At 39.3% G+C, this 24,310-nt stretch overlaps 1 protein-coding gene across 3 annotated transcripts in view; it reads left to right on the top strand.

Annotated features, from left to right (window-relative positions):
* The window catches only part of COL4A1 (collagen type IV alpha 1 chain), a 626,471-nt gene that overhangs the window by 333,134 nt on the left and 269,027 nt on the right, over window positions 1-24,310 (top strand). For all 3 annotated transcript variants that reach the window (XM_085622171.1, XM_085622169.1, XM_085622170.1), the window contains exon 21: window positions 5,450-5,605. In XM_085622171.1, the coding sequence (XP_085478297.1) occupies window positions 5,450-5,605 (156 nt within the window). The remainder of the gene's footprint in view (window positions 1-5,449; window positions 5,606-24,310) is intronic.

Below are 24,310 nucleotides of genomic sequence, written 5' to 3'. Positions count from 1 at the left end.
GCTTATTCAGCTAGCCATTTGTGGAGAAACTGGACCCACCACTTAAAGCAAGCCTCACTTTATATATTTAGCATTGACCAAATCTACTAGTAATTGAATTAGATGCAATATGGGCAAACATTAACTGGAATCACTTTTTGAGTACAAGTAATGATCAAAAATGAATGCTCAGGCTGAATAATTTGATTCCTGTTGCTATTGAAAGCAGTTAAGGACATATTTGCTGACAGTTTTTTGATAGTTCTCCTGGATAGGTGTGACACTCTTCCACTCATTTCTACCTCCATCACCCTTCAGGCTTATTACATCACTCATCAAATCAAATCAAACAATATTATTCTCAGTTTATACTATAACAATATAAAATAATATGATGAAGCAAACTCTTGAACTTAACTATAAAAAGTAAAACAACAACTTAAATGATAAAATCGGTTAATATAGTTCTCTGTAGTCAATTGAGTTCCATTATTTTTAAAAAGCAGATCTGATCCCTCTTTGCTGTACCACAGATCGCTTACATTAGCATCCAAGGATTCCTTTTATGATATCGAATAATGATTGCTAACTTTTATAGTTTCTCCAATCTGTCCATACCGGTCATTAAACTAGTAAACCCCATACACGATACTACCACAAAGTTGGATGAAGCTCAGTCTGTCCTATAACAAAGTGCAAGTGTATCAATAGATCAAGTATTATCAAAAGTTTTAAATATTAGTTGCAACCTCTTTCTGCGTGCCACTAATAACTGTACAAAATAGCATAAAGTAAATAACCGGATCTCTAACCTAAACTACAATCACAGAAACCATTTCCGACTGTTGACCTGTCTAATTTTGTCCTATAAGCTCTTATTGTGAGGTTTCCTAACCTAAACGTAAAATATAAAGTATATTGTGCCTCAGGTTGAATCCAATCCAGGTGCATCTTGAGGTCAGTATTTTCTGTGGATATTAGCGAACATGATTTGTCATAAACATGGCTTTTCTGAACCTTTTTATTCATGATAAGGGCAGGATTATCCCATAATTGATCTTATCACAGTTCCATGAGGACATTCTTTACATGTGATATTCACTGGCTTGCAGCAGCTTTGTCATAGGGTGCAACTTCCAACATGGATCTGAGATATGCTTTGTCTGATGGATTCCTGTTTACACACCTGGCACATGATAGGGCAGAGGGCTGAAATGCAAAAGATGGTTTTAATATCTAACTCTAGATACAGAGGTACCAAGGTGGTGCCATGTCCGGGCCAAAGAAGAGATCTCAGGAAAAGATTTTCAATGATCTAATCTCCCAAACTTCAGTACAGCCCCAAAGTTCAGTGCCGGAGGTTGTTGAAGCAAAAGACTTTTGTCTGTATACTTGAAGAATCATGCTAAAAGGCTGGCTACCAATCCTCTGCTTACACATCAGCACTGTAATGGAAGTTTGTCTTAAAATACTGGTAGCTTTCGCTTTATGGGAAATCTAATCAATTCAATACTCTTTGTTTCGGCATTGCGCCATAAAAGACAAACAAATAAATATCTAAAACATAATACAATACATATGATAAAACATGTATTCATTGATTAAAAAGTGATGAAGCAGACTGATTAAAATAGCTACCACCAAACGGATAAATCTACACAAGTTTACAGTTAAAATGAAAGCTCAGATAATAAAAATGATTAATGCATTTAAGTGGGTGTTCTTCATTTGGAAACAATCTTGGGGAGTAGGAGGTTTTCGTTAGCATAACTTTTGTTTTTACAACTTTTGTAGTCAGATCCTTTACATTGCAATAATCAGCAAATTTACTGATTAATTTATGCACGAAGAGTTCTGTCATCGAAAGCAAAGCAACATTCTCAGCAAATTTAAATTTTTGTATTTGGCTCTTTAGGCAATATTCTTGATCCCCCCCTGACTACTCACTTTAGGCTGTAGGACTCGCTAGCGCCGGGACACCTCTCCGGAGGTAGCTGGTCGCGCTCTACAAATATCTGTATTATTATTATTATTATTATTATTACATAACTTTGGGGTATGAATATTAAGTTCTCCCAAATGCACACATTTAATAAGAGGCCAAATAGCAGATGGGCAAAACACAAACCGTCATGAACTCTTGATGGTATTGGAAAACTTTCACTGCTTCTCCCGTTAGGGTGTAGTGCACTCAGGCCACCTTCAAGGTGGCTACAAACAAATTTTGGATATGTTACAGTCTTAATGCAAGCAACAACTTGAGCCTCCTGACCAGATCAAAGGTGAATCAAAATATATAAATTTCACTTACACTGGAACTTTTTTACTTGCACATATTTTATACAGGTCATAGGCAGCCACATTACCTGGTAAACTGATCCAATTCCTCGCCTAAAACCGGTTTCATATCAGACAAGATGGCTTTAGATGAAACCCAAACCTGATTGAACAGTACTTGGCCAAATATCTTACCGGCTCCATCCAGCAGTGAAATTGACTTACAGTTGGCTGTGTTGCAATAACTGCCCTTCTTCGTGATTTCAAAATTTGTGAAATTGCACAACTGTTACCGGTACACTCAGAGTACACACAAGGCAGGTTCAGGACAACTCAGAGGGAACAACTTGCATTAAAATTCATACAAAATCAGTTAGCTGAGAATGTAATTAATATATCCATAACTAATATCTTAAAAACAGAAAGTTCCCACAACAATGCGTCTCAGCAACATTTTGAACACCAGAGTGGAGAAGTGTGGCTCAATGATTAGAGCAGGCAGACCCTGATGCAGAGGTCTAGCCCGGGACCAGGGTTCAATTCCCCGCCTCGGCGCGTCTTGGGCTCAAAAATTCCACAGACCTGATAATTCTCGCCTCGGTGCCTATTCCAATCATGGAGTCCCACTCTGCAACTCTGGGCAATAGCTTGCTTAATCTCCACAACAGCCCCCACAACGCTAAGGATGCCTGGCCTCCACCTTGGGGGTGCCCAGGAGTGGACGCCTCACAGGGAAAGCCAGGATGGGTTCCACAGCGCCTTGAGACCCTTGTGGGTGAGTTGTGCGCTATACAAGTATCAAATTTACACATTTATATTTATTTCTAATATACTCGAGTCAGTGATTGGGGCAGCAGGAATAGGGAAATGTCTGTAGCTATGCTAGACATGGTTGAAGCTTCTAGTGCCATCTGTCATCCCCTTTGGCCCCCTCCACTTACTCCCTTACCACAAATGGTTCAATTCAACTCCTCGCTTCTCTGTTCTGTCATCCCCTTTGGCCCCCTCCACTTACTCCCTTACCACTAATGGTTCAATTCAACTCCTCGCTTCTCTGTTCTGTTCAGCTCCGCATGGACTCTACTCAACACTTAACCATATTTACTGGTACCTTTCTATTACTTTTACCTACTTGTTTTTCCTATTTTAATTTATATACCTGAGATTTCTGCAACTAAACCAAAATTAACACATCACCACAGAAAAATCTCATCACACATCAGCTGTTAGCCCTACAGTTTTATACTGATAAAGTCAAAGCTTTTATAAAAATTAATCTAAACTTTGTGTATTTTACCTTAAACACTTGGGTACTTGCGTCACTAAAACAAGTATTGCAGGCTGCGTAGCAAATTGTATTCATTTATGATATTCACTAGCTCAGGAGACGCTACATGTGAGTCCAAGAGTACATTACGTGATGGGAACATGTCACTGTCTGAAATATGCAAGACTGAAATAGTCATTAGCACACACATTCACCAGGCATTACTGTTTTGTCTTGAGGTCAGACAAGAAACAACAGGAGGGAATAAATCCTTTTGTGACTACTCCAGGTTCAGGATTGCCTTTTAAGAGGGGAGCAAAAGGAGAACTGGTTTACAATCAATGCCCAATATGTGTATCTACACTAGTTTCATGTAACAAAAGAAGAAAAAAAACTAACGTTAAAAGTAATTTTGCAGAATGAAGCTAGAAAAGATTCACATATAAAGATTCTGCTTCTGTTGTGAAGGAGATGGGTTACCAATCAAGATTGTTATTTCAGAAGTTCTTAAAACAGCTTTCCTTACCACATATTTTATACAATTTGAAGGAATAATAACATTTAAATACTGGGTCTCTTAAATGTTATTTATGGTGGCCCCCTCACAGATTCACCAAAACCTTAAGGTGTTCACTGTAGTTATATTGATGCCCTTATTTCTAGATGTAATGGTTGTATCCTGCATCTAGTGATGTATGTCTTTGGAAACCTTAGTTCCTCTTTAAGGACCTCAGGAAACTACTTTAAAAAAGATATGTGTTCTTCCACTGCGAATATATGTACCTGCCCTCTAAATACTTCTGAATAGGTCCCCTTAAAATGTACTCCCCTCTGTTGCAGTCATACACTTTAACTGCTGCAAATCTACCCTTAGATTCAACATCTCCCTGAAAATACCCTCTGATTTTAATAGGAGAACGTTCATAACCTCCTGATCATATGTCTATATTGCTCAATCTTATACTGTCTCTGTATAATCTTTTGAATGCCCAGTCAGAAAGAGCGGTCAACCGTGAACAAGAGTCAAACATCATTTTGACCGCTGCTCCTTGTATTTTACCACACCCTTAGGATTGCCAAAATTCTTACTTCCCACCTGAAGCACTATTTCATCGACCACCCTTCTGTGGTATATTGATGTCCCCTATGGTTGCATCCTGCATCTAGTGATGTACGATGCAGTGTTTATGTTGGTTTGGTTGAGAGCCTATTGTCAACTGTATGAGCAATTTTGCTCTGATTGTGAATGGGGTTTGTTCTACAATGACGTTTTCAGCCTGCTTGTGGTGCCTCACCGTCATTCATCATTATATGGATTTCATAGAACCCTTTCGGGTTTCTGTCCCCCGCACTTTAGCAAGAGGCTTTCTTTTATGTCCTAACAATTAGTCATTACAGTCACATTTGTTGAACACCCACATTTTTAGAATGTGAGTAAATCATATGCTACTCGGTGCCCAATAACTAGATTGTATAAGGAGGCACAGCATGAGGTAATTTTGAACATGCATAGCAGTAAAAACAGTAGACATAGACCTAAGAGAAAGCAGGCAAACAAAAAGAAGAATCCACCCAGTCATATGCATAGCTCAGATCATGGGGATAATCACATAAGTCTTCTGGACACGGTTTAACATTCATTATTTTAAAGTAGGTTAATAAAGCATAAGCCCCTCTGTATCAAACTAATATTGAAGGTTTCTGCAGTTCAAGCAGCAGAATATTGCAATATTATGTTAAAACATTCTTATGTTTCATGTAGAAAGTAGAATTCATAATTTAGAACTGTCTGTGCTGGCAGCTACATCACAGAGCACTGTAAAATGAATGTGAACACATTATACTGTGCTCAGGTTTATGTCATATTCTGCAATGCAGCACTTTAATTGTTCTATAATAAACTGTTTTCATTTGATTCCACTTTAGGTATAACAACTAAGGGGCCTATTGGAGCACCAGGTATTCCAGGAGAGCAAGGTCAAAAAGGAGAGCGTGGTTATCCAGGATCGTCTCTTCCAGGATCACCAGGGAGAGAGGGCGTCCCAGGACCACCAGGTCTGCCAGGCCCACCTGGAAGAGTCGGTATGTTAACCTTTTATTACATTGTGGTGGAACTACTCCATGAAATGGTAGAACATAGAGGGCATGCCTACAAATGGTAGATTTCATACACAATGTTATTCCTCATTGTTTCTTCAATAGCTTGAATCTAGGGTATATGCTATATCACCTACAGGAAAATGGCTGGAAAAAGGACACTCATATGTAAGAATGCTCTTACTCTCCTTACAGAACAAGTTGTGCAGTATGCAACAAAAAGACATGCTTAGATAAACAAAAGATCAATCCTATCTTGCAAATTAGTGTGAGACAACCATCCTGGAGCCCTTCATCCACTCCATTAAAATAGAAAGCCTTCACAGTCTGCTGCTACCTTAAGGTAGCAATGTTGACATTAGTAGTTGGATGGATAATGGCACTGAGGCTTTTGGTAGTGACTGATCCAGCGCAAGACTGGAAAATGGGGAACAACATATATCGATATCCTCCCTGCATCGCAGACCCATCGTCACACACACACACACGTATTCATTGGTGGGTCCCATAACACTAACTTACACATGTCACCATTCACAAGTCTACACACACAGGAGGGATGAATAATTCAAGCGCTGGACATGTGGGGGAACACCTTATAACCTATAGGGAGAGAAAAATTATTTCTACAAAAATATACATTAACATCCGTCGCCTATAGATCCCTAATCTTAAACATTAAGGGCCCGATTCACAGAACTAACTTAAGACAAAATCCTAAACTTTCTACCATTTTGGTATTCACAGAAGGCACTTACTCATTTTGGTATTCACAGAAGGCACTTACTCATTTCGGTATTCACAGAAGTTAGGAGTCCTAACTTTAGAACTCCTAAATGCCTTCTGTGAATACCGAAAGTCTTAAAATTAGGATTTTTCTCAGTTTAGTAGTATTATAGTTATGACTCCTAACTTTAGGACCCCTAAATGCCTTCTGTGAATACCGAATGTCTTAAAATTGGGATTTTTCTCAATTTAGTAGTAGTAAAGTTAGGACTCCTAACTTTAGGACTCCTAAATGCCTTCTGTGAATACCGAAAGCCTTAAAATTAGGATTTTTCTCAGTTTAGTAGTAGTATAGTTAGGACTCCTAACTTTAGGACTCCTAAATGCCTTCTGTGAATACCGAAAGCCTTAAAATTAGGATTTTTCTCAGTTTAGTAGTAGTAAAGTTAGGAGTTCTAACTTTAGGACTCCTAAACTGAGAAAAATCCTAATTTTAAGACTTTCGGTATTCACAGAAGGCATTTAGGAGGCCTAAAGTTAGGACTCCTAACTTCTGTGAATACCGAAGTGAGTAAGTGCCTTCTGTGAATACGAAAATGGAAGTAAGTTTAGGATTTTGTCTTAAATTATTTCTGTGAATCGGGCCCCAATGCACTCCACCCACTTGGTCGGCGGATCAATTAGTTGGATTGGTTGATGGTGATTTAGGACCAGCTAAAACACATTTTAAGAATCAGAATCCTTATTTCTCTTAATGAAAAACCACAAACTCATATTTTCTTGTTAATCAATATTTGTTTATCTAAATTTTTCATAATGATTTATATTAGCATTTTGTCTCGTCAAAGTTCAGAATTTCTGGATCAATTTAAGTAAATCGCAGAACATCATATTTACCTAATCTGGCTACTTGGAGTCCTCTAATTCATTGGCTCTGCATAACCGAGTTTGTCGTAAATTGTCAGAATAAAGCAGCTCAAAGTCCAAAGTCCTCTGCTCAGCACATTACAGTCCCCAATTTTATCAAAGGACCAGAAATCGTTCAAGCATCTATCATAGCCCGTGGATTTGGAAAAAGTTTGCAGTCATCAAACGATCGGGCAGCATCTGGACCATCAAGAAAAAAGGCGTTGTAGTCAGGAAAGAGTTTGTTATGATAAAGAAGAAGAGTTTTTTTCTCACTATCCCACTATTCTTTTATAGTAAAAACCAGGTTAATATGATACATTTTTAGGACAAGAACAGTGGTGATTGGCTGGTTGGGATCATCCGATTCTTATTCCCAGATTCTCAGTACAGTTCGAGGGGTGAGGTCACTTGTCAGCTAAAGTGTCGGCTTGTTCCGGTTTACTGTAAGGTTGATTGTTCCCCTATCTTGGCGAACCACCAAATTCTTATCCTTGACCGGGAACAGGATGAGTAAAGGTCGCTAAGAAGTTCACGATATTGTCCGTACATGCGCAGTTGACTCTGCGCCTCACGAGACAGTGGCCACTTCTGCGTGCGATGTCAGCGGCCATTTTGGATTAGGCCCAGATGTCAACTCAAGCGAAACAAACACAAAAGAATAATTAATTCATAGAAATTATGATTCTAATGTTAACCACTTACGAATCCCTCTATGTGCTTGTATTTATCTAGCCTATAGTGACATTTAAAGCCATTATATTCACCTTTTCCGATCCTCCTCGAAGATGCAAACGTCACAAAGCAACATATCATGCGATATTCTATTACCACATATACTATTTATTAATATGCGTACATATTTTAGTTATTAGAGTTATTTAGCCATGCAAATAGCAAATCCCATGTGTAGTTTATGTTTTTATAATGTTGATTAGTATACATGCAACACTCATTTAATAATATTACAGTTAATAGATTATATAATTAGTATTTTCATGCAAGAATAGAGGAGGTATACAAAATGTTGCACTACCTGCTCCATCAATCCACCCTTTGGTGATTATATCACCACAATACCTAAAAGTTTGTAAAATGTATTATAAAAAGAAATGGATTCACATATTATTATTTCACATTTCTGTTTCACCAATTCCTTCTCCTCTTGCTTTTCTATACATACTATCTTTCATTTCTTCTAATTCTACTCCTTCAAATTCTCTTTCTCGTCTTTTATTCACTCTCTTTTTCAAAGTTCCTCTTTTTAAGTTTTTCTGTATTTTCTTTCTTTTGCAACATAAACATCCTAGTCTTAAAATTAATACTAGAAAAATCACACATGTTAGTGGAAATAGGATCTTACCTACAAATTTACCACCTAATTTTAATAGGAAATCTTTAATAGAGGATAATTTCTTTCCAATATTTTCCCAAACACCTTCAACCTCCAGTGGTGCAATTTCCTCATGCAAATCGGTTATATTTTTAATGTATGTCTTTAAATCTTGACTTTCGTCAGGAATATAAGTACAACAATGTTGAACTTTCAGCATTCCACAGACTCCACATTCTTTTGCCAAAATTATATCAAGGGCAAGTCGATTTTGCATTACCATGGCACGCGTGACAACCATTTGTGTATTTACCAATAAAAATCCTCCAGCAGTGCTTGTTGACAAGCGATCCACTACTGTTGATAATTTTCTAATTTTGTGTGCATTCAGAGATATTCCCACTGCTGGTATCAATGCTCCAAAAATGTCTCCCACAATTTCTGACCAAGTTTCTCTTTTTCTACGTGTTAGTTGACTACCTAACTCATGTACACCATCTCTTCCTCTTCCCACATGGAATATTTTTGGGAAAACCAGGCCAACATAACATGTGCCAAACCAATGGCCTTGTAACCGATAATATGCTTTGTTCCCGCAGATAAAATATAATCCAGGAAAAACTGGATCATTTCCTCCTTTAAATCCCCATCCATCTATGATTCAATATGTATCATGGCAATCACTTGTGCCTACAAAATAATTATCATATGCAGTTTGATTCCTTCTAATGCACAACTTTCCTTTCTGGGGCCAATCTAAAGCCATTGTTGGACTAGCTTCTCCTTTCAAATGTTTTTCTCTTTCAACATCCCACGCTGTCTTTTCTTCTTTTCCTTCAGGTATTTTCCTTTGCATCTTTAATCTCCTTTCTTCAACCATATCTAAGAAAATCCTTTCCTCCTTCTTTAAGCTACAAGTTAGATTATTTCTAAATATGGACTCTAATGTTAGTTCTTTAGTTTCTAAGAAAAATTCACCTAACACCTTTGCAGGCTTCACTTTATTCAATTTGTTAACTACAGGTACTTGTGAAAATATGTTATCTACATCTGAAAAATAATATTCTAATTTCCCTACTTTGTAAAACAAACTTGCTATTACACTACATGTTATTCCATATGTTACTGGGAGGTGACGATATGTCACTCCCTCAGACACAGATGCAGGTAACTGCATGCAGACATAGCAGTCCCTTACGTCCATCGCCTTTACATATTTGTACAGTAATTTTGATAATACAATGTTAGAGAAATCATTTATAGACCTGTCTTTATGTAAATAATTTCTATCTATATTAGTTGGTTATACTTTCTGAATCTTTTCTACATTAGTTTTATTCTCACTATGTCTTTCTATTGTTTCTAGTGTAACTTTAAATGAATTCATTAAAGCCAACGCACTCCATAGAAGCATTAGTAATCCTGTACAACAAAAACACATTTTAAACCATCTTCTACGAAATACACATTTAGTTTTTCTACTTTCTGTGTTTGCCATTTCGAAAATTGATCAGTGTCTTTTGACTTAGCCTCTTCTACTTCACAACTAGTATTGTCTAACCCAAGGCTCTAAGAACCTACTTGGTTCTATCAGTTATGTCTTTTCCAGTAAATTATTGTCTTTCCATTGGAATCACTTTTGGTCTTTTCAGTTTGGCATTTGATCGTCTTTCACTTTTCTTTCATAATCTTGATACACAACTTCCTGAACATCCGTTTCTTCTTCAATGTCGGACAAGATAACTCTCAAGATTTCCGATTCTTCATCTTCCTCAACCACTTCTGGTACAGTGACCTCTGGATTTTCTTGGCTATCCGCCTCTTCTTTCATTTTAGGAAGTGCCACATATGACCATTCCGGCGACTTATACTTCTGGTTAGGTTTTCTCGTTCTCTTATTTTCCTCTGCTGTAGTTTTTCCCTTGTCTTTCAATTTTTCTTGACTAGATACTTCATTCACTTGTTTAGCTCTAGATGAATTCACTTGTGTCAATCGGTATCTCAATCTCTTTATTTTGTTTGGCCAAATTTCATTTCTTGCTGAGCTTTTCAATTTATTTCCCTTATCATTTTTTTCAGCTTCACTTTATTCAATTTGTTAACTACAGGTACTTGTGAAAATATGTTATCTACATCTGAAAAATAATATTCTAATTTCCCTACTTTGTAAAACAAACTTGCTATTACACTACATGTTATTCCATATGTTACTGGGAGGTGATGATATGTCACTCCCTCAGACACAGATGCAGGTAACTGCATGCAGACATAGCAGTCCCTTACGTCCATCGCCTTTACATATTCGTACAGTAATTTTGATAATACATTGTTAGAGAAATCATTTATAGACCTGTCTTTGTGTAAATAATTTCTATCTATATTAGTTGGTTATACTTTCTGAATCTTTTCTACATTAGTTTTATTCTCACTATGTCTTTCTATTGTTTCTAGTGTAACTTTAAATGAAATCATTAAAGCCAACGCACTCCATAGAAGCATTAGTAATCCTGTACAACAACAACACATTTTAAACCATCTTCTACGAACTACACATTTAGTTTTTCTACTTTCTGTGTTTGCCATTTCGAAAAATGATCAGTGTCTTTTGACTTAGCCTCTTCTACTTCACAACTAGTATTGTCTAACCCAAGGCTCTAAGAACCTACTTGGTTCTATCAGTTATGTCTTTTCCAGTAAATTATTGTCTTTCCATTGGAATCACTTTTGGTCTTTTCAGTTTGGCATTTGATCGTCTTTCACTTTTCTTTCATAATCTTGATACACAACTTCCTGAACATTCGTTTCTTCTTCAATGTCGGACAAGATAACTCTCAGGATTTCCGATTCTTCATCTTCCTCAACCACTTCTGGTACAGTGACCTCTGGATTTTCTTGGCTATCCGTCTCTTCTTTTATTTTAGGCAGCGCCACATATGACCATTCCGGCGACTTATACTTCTGGTTAGGTTTTCTCGTTCTCTTATTTTCCTCTGCTGTAGTTTTTCCCTTGTCTTTCAATTTTTCTTGACTAGATACTTCATTCACTTGTTCAGCTCTAGATGAATTCACTCGTGTCAATCGGTATCTCAATCGCTTTATTTTGTTTGGTCAAATTTCATTTCTTGCTGAGCTTTTCAATTTATTTCCCTTATCATTTTTTTCAGCTCTCCATGCTCTCTTTCTCAGGACTTGACCTTCTGGTACTTCTTCATCACTGTCCTCTGATTCTGATTCAACTTGACCTTTACTTTCGACTGTTTTTCTTTCCACCACTTCTTTTATTTTCCCTACTTCTGTCCCTCCTCGTGGTTCTTCCACACAATCTTCCTGCTGACTAACCGTCCCTTCCTCTAACTGGATGTTTGAATTCCCTACAACTCCTCGTGGGTCTTCTGCAAAAATCTTTCCCTCACTTTCTGTATCTGGCACCTGACCATCTGCTTTTGTTACTTTGGTGGAATTTCTCTCAACTTTCCATCAGGAACTTTCTTATCGAAAATGTCTTTAATTGTCTCTTCACTGCTTATCTCTTTTCCAGTATGTACCTGTGTTTGTTCAGTCTCTGAGTCTGAGCGGGTGTCAGAAATCTGCAACTTCCTCCTCAAGGGAATGTTCTCTGGGGCAAAGGTCAAATTTGGTTCTGACTCCCTCCTTTCAGGATTTTGTCTTGTTCTTGTGTCTTCAGTATCAAATTCAGAACTAGTTTCTGATTCTTCAAAGTACTCTCCTTCCTTGTTATCCACTGGGTTTGGAATTCACAAGGTATGACTAGCATGAATCCAGTTCTTTACTCCTGCACACTTCACAGCTGTTGTCGTAGTTAAAATCACTTGTCATGGTTTTTCCCAACGTGGGACCAAACAGTTCCTTCTTCTGTGCACTTTAATTCTGGGCTTAGATCATGAGCTGGCTTCTTTTCAAGGGTGGTGGCATCCGATCCAACCTGATGAAACACAGAATGAACGGAGTCAGCCAACCCCTTACAGTAATCCAACACCAAGTCATCAGATATAGGCAATAGCTTGTTGACTGGTATGAATACATGCCTCATTGCTCTCCCCATCATAATCTCGTGGGGACTCAAACCTGTGTTCCCATCTGGAATTGATCTAATAGTCATGAGTACCAGAGGCAAGACATCAGGCCATTTCAAACCTGTGGCTAAACACATCTTTCCTAATCTGTTTTTAATAGTGCTATTTACTTGTTCCACCACACCAGAAGCCTCTGGGCGATAGGCACAATGCAGTTTTTGTTGTACATTCAATGCCTCACAAATTAGCTTCATGATTTCATTATGGAAATGTTTTCCTCTATCTGACTCAGTTGTGACTGGGAACCCGAATCTAGGGATGAACTCCCTCAATAGTAGTTTAGCTACTGTATTTCCATCACTTCTTCTTGTGGGATATGCTTCTACCCATCTAGAAAACAGGCAGACCATCACTAAAACATACCTCAACCTATTACAGGGGGGGCATTTCAATGAAGTCAGTTTGCATTCTGGTGAAAGGCCCTCCTTTTCGACCTATCGTGCCTAGACTTACCACTGTTTTTCTTCCAGGATTTAACTGTCGACATATAAGGCATCTTTGACAAAGGCTCTCAGCTACAAGTCTGAATTTTGCATTATACCATGTCTGTTTGAACAATCTAAGCATTGCATCTCTCCCTACATGTGCTTATCCATGATACATCCGTGCCATGGCGGACACCATGCTGTCAGGCATAACTGGTCTTCCATCTCGATCAAACCCACACATGATCTGCACATCCTGCATTTACCCACTGTCTCATTTCCTCATCTCCTGCTTCCTCTTGTAACTGCCTCACTTCTTCCCATGTATTCACTATGTTAGTAAACAACAATGGACATGAATTCATTTCCTTTTCTTTTGCCTGATTTACAGAATTCTGATTTCGCGCTCAATATTGAGCCATATCGTTTGCATACTGGTTCCCAGCTGTGATATAATCTCCAGTCTTTGTATGTGCAGCACACTTCACAACAGCTAATTGCTTAGGTAGCTGTATTGCCTCAAGCAATTTCCCAACCACTTCAGCATTCCTTATAGGGGTTCCACTTGAAGTCAAAAACCCTCTTTGGGACCAAATTTGGCCAAAATCATGCACTACACCGAAGCCATATTGACTATTGGTTATCACAGTCACTTTTACATTCTTTCCCAACTTGCATGCTCTGGTTAACGCAAACAGTTCAGCAACCTGGGCTGATTTTACTTCCTTTAGGTAAGACGCTTCCATTACCGCGGCTACTGTGCATACTGCATATGCTGCACTCAGAATTCCTTCATCTGTTCTCAAGCATGACCCGTCCACAAACATCACATAGTCACTTTCTGTCAAAGGTACATCTTTTATATCAGGACGTGGTTTGGTACAGAAATCAAGCACATCCAACTGACATCTGACTTCCACATTCTCAGCATCAGGCAATAACATTGAAGGATTCACATTCAGACATCTTACAAGGCTCACATTTGTTGCACCTAATATGACTTTCTCATATTTAGTCAGCCGACTATGCGTCATGAACTGAGTGCGGCTCCTTGTTTAAAGGATTGCCACATCATGAGGTACAAACACTCGCACAGGATATCCCATCACAATTCCTTCGCTCTGTTCTAGGTTCTTACAGGTGGCTGCTACAGCTTTCAAACAGCCAGGCAATGCTACAGCTACAGGGTCGAGTATAGCTGAAAAATATGCAATTGGTCTTCTCAGTTTTCCATGTTTCTGTATTAATACAGAAAGTGCACATCCATTCCTTTCGCTGCAGTATAGTTCAAACTCCTTCTCATAGTCAGGCATGCCAAGTGCTGGTGCCTCACACAAACTGTCTCTCAATTGTTTAAAGGCTGTTAACTCTTCCTTATTTAATTCAATGGGGTCTTTTACATCACTTCTCGTCAGGCGTACCAAAGGTTTTGCAATCAGGGAAAAGTTACTTATACACTGACAACAATATCCAACCATTCCAAGAAACATTCTCACTTCTCTTTGCGTCATTGGGGCTCTCATTCCTTTTATTATCTTGATTCTATCTGCAGTTACTTTTCTCAGTCCTTTTTCAGTTTTGTGGCCTAAATATTGTACTTCTTTCTGACAGCATTGCAATTTTGATGGGGATACTTTAAGTCCTCCATCTGCCAGATGATTTAGCACGGCTATGGTATCCACTACACAAGCTTCTCGAGTTTTTGACGCCACAAGTAGGTCGTCAATATACTGTACCAGTACTGAGCTCTCGGACATCTCTAGATCTTCTAAGGATTTTTTCAATATCTGGTTAAATATTAAGGGGCTCTCTGTATACCCCTGTGGGATTCGGCACCATGCCAAAATACTTTCGCCAAACCGGAACGCAAAAATCTGCTGACTGTCATGATGCAATGGAATGGAAAAGAAAGCTTGACACAGGTCAATTACTGTGTACCATTCCGCATCATGAGGAATCTGATACAAAATCACAGATGGATTTGGTACAATAGGACAACATGACACAACAATTTTGTCTATTTTTCTCAAGTCTTGCACTATCCTAAATGTTCCATTAGGCTTTTTCAGGCCCATAATTGGTGAATTACATGTACTACTCATTATTTCTCTCAAAATACCTTGTTTAATCATTTTCTCTATTATAGGAGTAACTCCTTCAATTATTTCGGGTGTCTATTTGTATTGAGGAATATTTGGGTAACTCATTCCTTGCTTTACAGTCACCTTTACAGGATCTACATTTCTTATTAATCCTACATCTTCTCCTGGGAAATCCCAGACTTCCGCTTTTACTGTCTTTTTCAGTTTTTTTGGTAGTTCTTCAGGGTTAAATACAGCAAATGCCTCAGTAACCTCAGGTTCTATATTAGCCATAGTCATTTTATACAGTACATCTTCATCAGGGGTCTCAAATGCTATACCATCGGGAGTTCAAAATATGGTGCAATTCATTCTGCACAGTAAATCTCTTCCTAACAAATTTACAGGGCTTGAATCGCACACAACAAAACTGTGCATTTCAGAAAATTTCCCTATGTTAACTTTTATTGGTTCAGTGAGATACATTTTAATCTGTCTGTTGGATACTCCAACTACTTAGATTGTTTCATCCGAGAGAGGAAGATTTTTAACATCAGCTGACCTGACAGTTGAACGAGTAGCACCAGTATCTACTAGGAAAGTAATATTTTCATCATTTACCTTTCCATCCACAAAAGGACCTGTCTGGTCTACTTCTAGAGTTGCACCAAGTACGCACTCTTCTTCCTCCCCCGGGCACAGTCAATAGCTTTGTTCTGACTCACTCTCATCGCGTTGTAGCCAATACTGCGAAACAGCACTCGCGCGCGGCAGCTTAGTTACCTGCTCTTCGTTGAAGAATCCTGTCTCATTACTGTATTTCTGAGGATTTACGCTCTGTGGAAAAGGCGGTTTTGGCACCTGATTCTGTTGGGCAACAACCTGCTGTTGTCGCTGTGGTTGACAACTCACCTCTTTCTGCCACTGCGAATTCAATGATGCATTATCACCATTAGTACTCAGGGGAAATTTACACCCGGTTTTCTAATGCCCTATTCTTCCGCAATTATGACATGGCCATTTCTTTTTGGCTTCTTCTATATAAAATTGTCCCTTTCCTTTTCCAACATTAAATTTGGGTTTCATAACTGCACCATTTGCCTGTTCAATCTATTGAGCCTCCTGTCTTTTTGCCACTTTTACCTGTGGCCACATAGCCTTTTCTTTTAACTTATGCTGTTTGGCTTCAATTTCATCACTAAAATATTTTGCATGTCTCAGTACTTCATCTATTTTCCTATTTTGCCAGTCCACTGTATGCTGTTTAATCATTTCACTTATTTCTGGACGCAGCCCATATACAAATCGGTATACAAAGTGACTTAAATCTTTTTCACTCAGATTTTCATCACCACTAAACTGCTTAAAGGTGAGTTTTAACCTCTCATAATAAGCATGTACTGATTCTTTAGCTTCTTGATGAGTTCGGTCAATTTTTACCCAATCAGTCTCCTTGGGAGGTACTTTATTTTTACAGAAAGGTAATTACCTGTTCATATTTTTTCATCACTTCAGGATCAGGGGCACCTGTTTTTGAGTCTCTAGGGTACTCTTGTGTAGGCCAGCTGATCATAATTTTACATTCGGTCCATAAATCTGCTGGTACTATTATGTCAAAAAGACTATTTAAATCAATCCATAAAACTTTTGATAACTTTACAAACCTATCTACCTGCCTATACCACTCGACTGGCTTTTCGCGTAGTCGAGGAAAATCATTGGTAAATGACAAAATATCTTGTCTAGTCCAAGGGACATGTACATATCCTCCACCTGGAATTTCTCTCATGGGACATTCTGTTACTACCTTTTCCTTTTCTGTTACGGGGAAGGCTGCAAACGTTTTGTCTGAGACATCATCTCGTTTTCGAAACCACCTACTCTTCCATTCATCTACATCTCCCCATTTTCTTAACAAAATGATTATGTCTTTAATCTGAGTTGTTCTTCCTGCAGTGTTCAGATTTTCAATATCCTTTTCAGAAACTCGGTATGGTTTTTGTAAAGCCTTTACTCTTTCAAAGTCTATACCCATTTAATTTGCCACTTCTTCTAGTCTTTCGTGTAGATTCCTTGCTCTCCATGTTATACTTTTACATAAAAATAATAATTCTTCATCCTGATATTCTTTTAACTTCTCTGAGGGAATAGTCCCTACTATTAATTCTTCCAAAACAATCTATAGATTGGGATTCTGTATCTTTCCTCTGTAAACTCCTCAGCCATTCACTTAATTCTTCTGAAGTAGGCCCTACAGGATTTTTATCATTATTTGATTGTACTAAACTCTTTGGGGATCCTGGGACTGATTCTGTTGTCATTATTATTCTATCCACTAAACTTTGATTTACTGTCAAATTTTTAGGCATACTTTGTTCTTAAATACCTGCTGTTTTTCTCCTTTGGTTCTCATCTGAAATTTTTTCTGGCCTCTCGGTCTGTTTATTACTGTTATAAGGAATCGTCAGACAATGCTCACTATCCTTCTGTTTATCAAAAATAGGCATTACAAGTCCTATAGTTACAGGAACGGTTACGGCGTCCATATTTTTGGTTCATTCCCTAATCTTTTCAGTTAACTCTAAAGTGGTTTTCGCTAGTTCAGCTGAATTTTCATTTCCCGTTTTACCATGTTGTGTTTTCTCTATTTCTCTAAAAGGATTGTTTCTTTCTACTTCTTGTGGAACTGATTCAAATTTTATATTTCGTGGAGTCTCTCTCATTGGGGCACTTGGTGTCAATAATGTGGAATCTGATTGATATGGGGTGGACTTTTATAAAACATGTCATCAAGAACATCATCCTCCGATTCATGCACACTGTATCCTCCTGACTCTGTATTATTTCTCTTTTCCATACATTTTCTATTGCTATTCTCTTCAGCACTTCTCACAGGAAACAAACCCTCAGTCATATTTGCGCTTCGCCATCTCCTCATTCTATCATCATGATTCTCCTGTCCATATGATCTACCAAACATATATTTGTACCTTCCGCCACTCCTCTGCCGTTCTCTGTCATGCATCTCGTCTTCCCATTCTGTCAATGCTTCAAACTGTGTTGGTCTAGGTCTCGGTTCTAGATTCATCACTCTCTCTCTCAAATTTCTCAATACTGCTAAATTGAACGAACCATGTTCTGGAAAAGCTAAAACTCCATCATCTTTTGTATACTTTGCCCAATTATCCAACCAAATACAAGTATGATATCCGTATTTCGAAACCATAAAGGATGCAGGCGATTTTGGTGGGGGAAGCAATTGTCCCTCTCTAGTCACAATCGGTTTGTCCTTTTTAAATAAGCTCTTAATTTTTCTGAACCAGGACTTGTTCTCTTTTTCGGGTGGATCGTAATACATCATTTTGTCTTTTCAGTATCGCTAGATTTCCCTACGACTATTCTGTTGTTTTAACCAATCGTAGCGCGACTCTAACCCACTAATCAGGAGTGTCTCCGTCACTTCTGTAATTCTCCAATCCCAGCGCGACATACACTAACGCACCAATCAGGAGCATCTCCGTTTCTTACTGACTGGCCAATCCCAGCGCGGTCTTTCTGACGTCAGCTTTTCTCGCTACTCCTGCTTCTGCTGACCCCTCCTTTATAAAATTTATCAGCAAACTTTTTTACGTTCTTTCTGACTCATAAATCTTTTAGTAACGACATAAAAACGCCACCATTATCTGTTTCACTAACAAAAGAATAGTTAATGACCTTTCTTACAGGAATTCCGTCTTTCCCGAGAGCAGCGAACAATCTGCCCTACTACGGAATCGTTACTTCCGTTGATAAAGTAGCACTTCCCTCTACCTTACCCTTCTAACAAGCATTAGCTAACTGTTTCTCTAGAATTAAGACACCTTGTTGGAGACGCTCTGCTCCTGAAAAATAAAACCAGAGTTTCACAATTAACCTGAATGCTATTTCATTCACGCACTTTCATACAGAATATGTAGTTCATTCACACAGAATTCTGTCTTTCCCGAGAACAGCGAACAGTCCGTCCTACTACAGAATTATTATACTCCTTAAAAAAGTAGCACTTCCCTCTACTTTATCCTTCTATCAAGCTTAGGGAACACCTATTACCTTTCCAGTGATAAGCGTAATCAGAGTGCCTTTTGGACTCCTGGTACCTAAGACCAAAATTTCACAGGTGACCTTCGCGACCATACATTTCTTAAATACAGAAAATGTCCCTAGCGGCAACACACGACGATGTTATCGAATCGAACCCAGACAATGCGTCGTGCGACTCCAATCGTCACATGTTTTCCCCGTGTACCTACAGGGCAACAACAATTCCGTCTTTCCCGAGAGCAGTGAACAGTCTGCCCTACTACGGAATCGTTACAAACTTCCGACTTCCTACATCCCAGAAGCCGTCAAACAACATGGAACTCAACGCAACTCAACATAGAGTGTTAATACATAAACCAATAGTTTTCTACAATCAATAACCAATAAGCAATTTACAAGCAATAATCACCAAACCAATACAATAATAACCATCATACTGCTACCAGAAAAACTGATCCAGCGCAAGACTGGAAAATGGGGAACAACATATATCGATATCCTCCCTGCATCGCAGACCCGTCGTCACGCACACTCATTCATACACGTATTCATTGATCGGGCCCATAACACCAACTTACACACGTCACCATTCACGAGTCTACACACACAGGAGGGATGAATAATTCAAGCGCTGGACATGTGGGGGAACACCTTATAACCTATAGGGAGAGAAAAATTATTTCTACAAAAATATACATTAACATCCGTCGCCTATAGATCCCTAATCTTAAACATCAAGGCACTCCACCCACTTGGTCGGCGGACCAATTAATTGGATTGCTTGATGGTGATTTAGAACAAGCTAAAACACATTTTAAGAATCAGAATCCTTATTTCTCTTAATGAAAAACCACAAGCTCATATTTTCTTGGTAATCAATATTTGTTTATATTTTTCATAATGATTTATATTAGCATTTTGTCTCGTCAAAGTTCTGAATTTCTGGATCAATTTAAGTAAATCACAGAACATCATATTTACCTAATCTGGCTATTTGGAGTCCTCTAATTCATTGGCTCTGCATAACCGAGTTTGTCGTAAATTGTCCGAATAAAGCAGGCCAAAGCTCAAAGTCCAAAGTCCTCTGCTCAGCACGTTACAGTCCCCAATTTTATCAAAAGACCAGAAATCGTGCAAGCATCTATCATTGCCCGTGGATTTGGAAAAAGTTTGCAGTCATCAAACGATCGGGCAGCATCTGGACCATCAAGAAAAAAGGCGTCGTAGTCAGGAAAGAGTTCGTGATGATAAAGAAGAAGAGTTTTTTTCTCACTATCCCACTATTCTTTTATAGTAAAAACCAGGTTAATATGATACATTTTTAGGACAAGAACAGTGGTGATTGGCTGGTTGGGATCGTCCGATTCTTATTCCCAGATTCTCAGTACAGTTCGAGGGGTGAGGTCACTTGTCAGCTAAAGTGTCGGCTTGCTCCGGTTTACTGTAAGGTTGATTGTTCCCCTATCTTGGCGAACCACCAAATTCTTATCCTTGACCGGGAACATGATGAGTAAAGGTTGCTAAGAAGTTCACGATATTGTCCATACATGCGCGGCTGACTCTGCGCCTCACAAGACAGTGGGCACTTCTGCGTGCGATATCAGCGGCCATTTTGGATTAGGCCCAGATGTCAACTTAAGCGAAACAAACACAAAAGAATAATTAATTCATAGAAATGATGATTCTAATGTTAACCCCTTACTAATCTCTCTATGTGCTTATATTTATATAGCCTATAGCGACATTTAAATCCATTATATTCACCTTTTCCGATCCTCCTCGAAGATGTAAACGTCACAAAGCAACATATCATGCGATATTCTATTACCACATATACTATTTATTAATATGCGTACAGATTTTAGTTATTAGAGTTATTTAGCCATGCAAATAGCAAATCCCATGTGTAGTTTATGTTTTTATAATGTTGATTAGTATACATGCAACACTCATTTAATAATATTACAGTTAATAGATTATATAATTAGTATTTTCATGCAAGAATAGAGGAGGTATACAAAAGTTTTGCACTACCTGCTCCATCATGACTTTTCTATCCTGCTGCAATTTATACAGAGGGACAGGCAAGGAGTGGGAGTGTGTCTTTTCACACCTTTGAAGTTGTACTGGCATATCTTCATTATTGCAATGTTATCTTTTGTAAAGTTTCATTCAGAGATTGTAAATAGCTTACACATTACAAAAGTTAAGAGATTTGGTGCTTGTAAGGTTATTTTTAATTTGAGTTTCATTAGCAAATTGACACCTGAATGTGATGTGTCCAAAAGAGGGTAGTTTTTGGCTATAACTACTGTGATGGATCACTCCACTATGGATATTTCCCTCATGTCAATGACGATGTGGAGGCAGACGTTGTCAGGGAGAGGGACAAACGTGTTATACCAGTATTAACTTGTAAAGGATGCATGATTGGAGCACAGGTGGATGAGGAAATCCCACATGTACAAGAGATAGACGGCTTAAAAGTAGACACTACTTCCAGTTGTAAGGTCACAACAAGGCACCTGATGTACTAGAAAACTTAGCATCACCTGCACACATGGAGCATATTAGCAGGACAGACCAAGAGCATCATGGGAGGTCTTTACCACCATTTGGGGGGGTCTAGGCACTTCTTGTATGTACCAAGAAAGGCCACCATCGACACAACACGGCAGAATGGCAGTCGCTTACACAATGGGAGGACAAAGGATGAAAAACTGGTGTGTAGGGGCAAGATGTGGTAGAAGCAGATTTAGAAATAAATGTGGCATTTGTGAGTGCATTAAAGCAGTAAAATTGCCAGAATGTAGGTGGGTTTGAAGATGACTTTACAGGGGGACAAAAAAGTGTCTGTAACTTACAAAACAATAACATCGTGACCTGGCAGAGCCCAGGTTCAGGGATTTGAGTGACCCAACAGGAACATGTGGCAAATTGCATCAGTAGCGAGGAGTACACTTGCTAAGTGCAGTGTGGGCTCATCTGCAGCATGCTGCATTGGTAATGCATTTTACAAAGATAGAACTACAAATGTCCATATCTTTTGCTAGTGGGTCAGCACTTTGATTCCACACAACCTCTTCGTCACTAATCCAGGCAAATACTGATGCTTAAGGAGCATCTCTCCATCCAACATTGTCTCCGAACCATCCAGCACTTCACACACACATACATGCACACATGCACTACACACACACACACACACACACCCACACAGACACACACACACACACACACACACACACACACATTGGCTCATATTTCAGACTGCATCCCAGGTACAGTAGAGCAGGTGCATGCTAGTGTCATTCTGTAATGAACCCTCTTCTTTCAGAAGTGTGCAACAGGTGTATCTACATAATAAACATCATGAGGCCAGATGTAGGCCAATTTAAAATGTTTTAGCAATTGTAATCATGTATAGAACCAGTTAGAAAAAAAGCACAAGTGGTTTGTATCTTAACCTTGCATTTCAGGGTGCTAATCTGATTAGGGTCTGAGCCATGACCCAGCCAGTGCTCACCCAACTGATGGTTGTCCACCAGAGGGTAAACTGGTAACCGAGCTCAACAAAATGGCTTTCTTTCTTTAACGAAATGCATCTCATATATCCTTTTTCTAATTTCAAAGTCACATTCTATTTAAAACCAGTCACTCCAAATCCAATGTATAAAATACAGTAGTAGTAAATGCATTCATTGCAAAAACAACAATTGATGGACAGAATGCAGAACAATGTCATACATTCACCCCAGTACAGAGATCTGGGCCTAAATCCATAGTTTTTTTGCTCACCATGCCATTCCAGTTTGAACCCAGCCATAGGCAAATCAGTCTTGACCCTGTGCCTCATGGGAACAGTCCAGCTCGATCTGCCAAGCCAGGTCCTCCCTGGACTGGAAACAAGCATCCTAGGACCGGTTTCGGGGTTTCACCCCTCTTCAGCCAGGATAGCTTGATTCCAGTGGCATGGAGAGCACGGGACTTATGTCTGAGCATACCCGTCCCACTCGGGGTGACAAATGCAAAAACAACAATTGATGGACAGAATGCAGAACAATGTCATACATTCACCCCAGTACAGAGATCTGGGCCTAAATCCATCGTTTTTTTGCTCACCATGCCATTCCAGTTTGAACCCAGCCATATGCAAATCAGTCTTGACCCTGTGTCTCATGGGAACAGTCCAGCCCGAACTGCCAAGCCAGGTCCTCCCTGGACTGGAAACAAGCATCCTAGGACTGTTTTCGGGGTTTCCCCCCTCTTCAGCCAGGATAGCTTGATTCCAGTGGCATGGAGAGCACGTGACTCACGTCTGAGCATACCCGTCCCACTCGGGGTGACACATGCAAAAACAACAATTGATGGACAGACTGCAGAACAATGTCATACATTCACCCCAGTACAGAGATCTGGGCCTAAATCCATCGATTTTTTGCTCACCATGCCATTCCAGTTTGAACCCAGCCATAGGCAAATCAGTCTTGACCCTGTGCCTCATGGGAACAGTCCAGCTCGAACGTCCAAGCCAGGTCCTCCCTTGACTGGAAACAAGCATCCTAGGACCGGTTTCGGGGTTTCACCCCTCTTCAGCCAGGATAGCTTGATTCCAGTGGCATGGAGAGCACGGGACTTACGTCTGAGCATACCCGTCCCACTCGGGGTGACAAATGCAAAAACAACAATTGATGGACAGAATGCAGAACAATGTCATACATTCACCCCAGTACAGAGATTTGGGCCTAAATCCATCGTTTTTTTGCTCACCATGCCATTCCAGTTTGAACCCAGCCATACGCAAATCAGTCTTGACCCTGTGCCTCATGGGAACAGTCCAGCCCGAACTGCCAAGCCAGGTCCTCCCTGGACTGGAAACAAGCATCCTAGGACCGTTTTCGGGGTTTCACCCCTCTTCAGCCAGGATAGCTTGATTCCAGTGGCATGGAGAGCACGTGACTCACGTCTGAGCATACCCGTCCCACTCAGGGTGACACATGCAAAAACAACAATTGATGGACAGAATGCAGAACAATGTCATACAT

The sequence above is a fragment of the Triturus cristatus genome, chromosome 8 (assembly GCF_964204655.1).
Source record: "Triturus cristatus chromosome 8, aTriCri1.1, whole genome shotgun sequence".
NCBI lineage: Eukaryota > Metazoa > Chordata > Amphibia > Caudata > Salamandridae > Triturus > Triturus cristatus.
The sequence above is the reverse complement of the archived record's forward strand: the minus strand, read 5'-3'. Positions and strand labels throughout refer to the sequence as shown.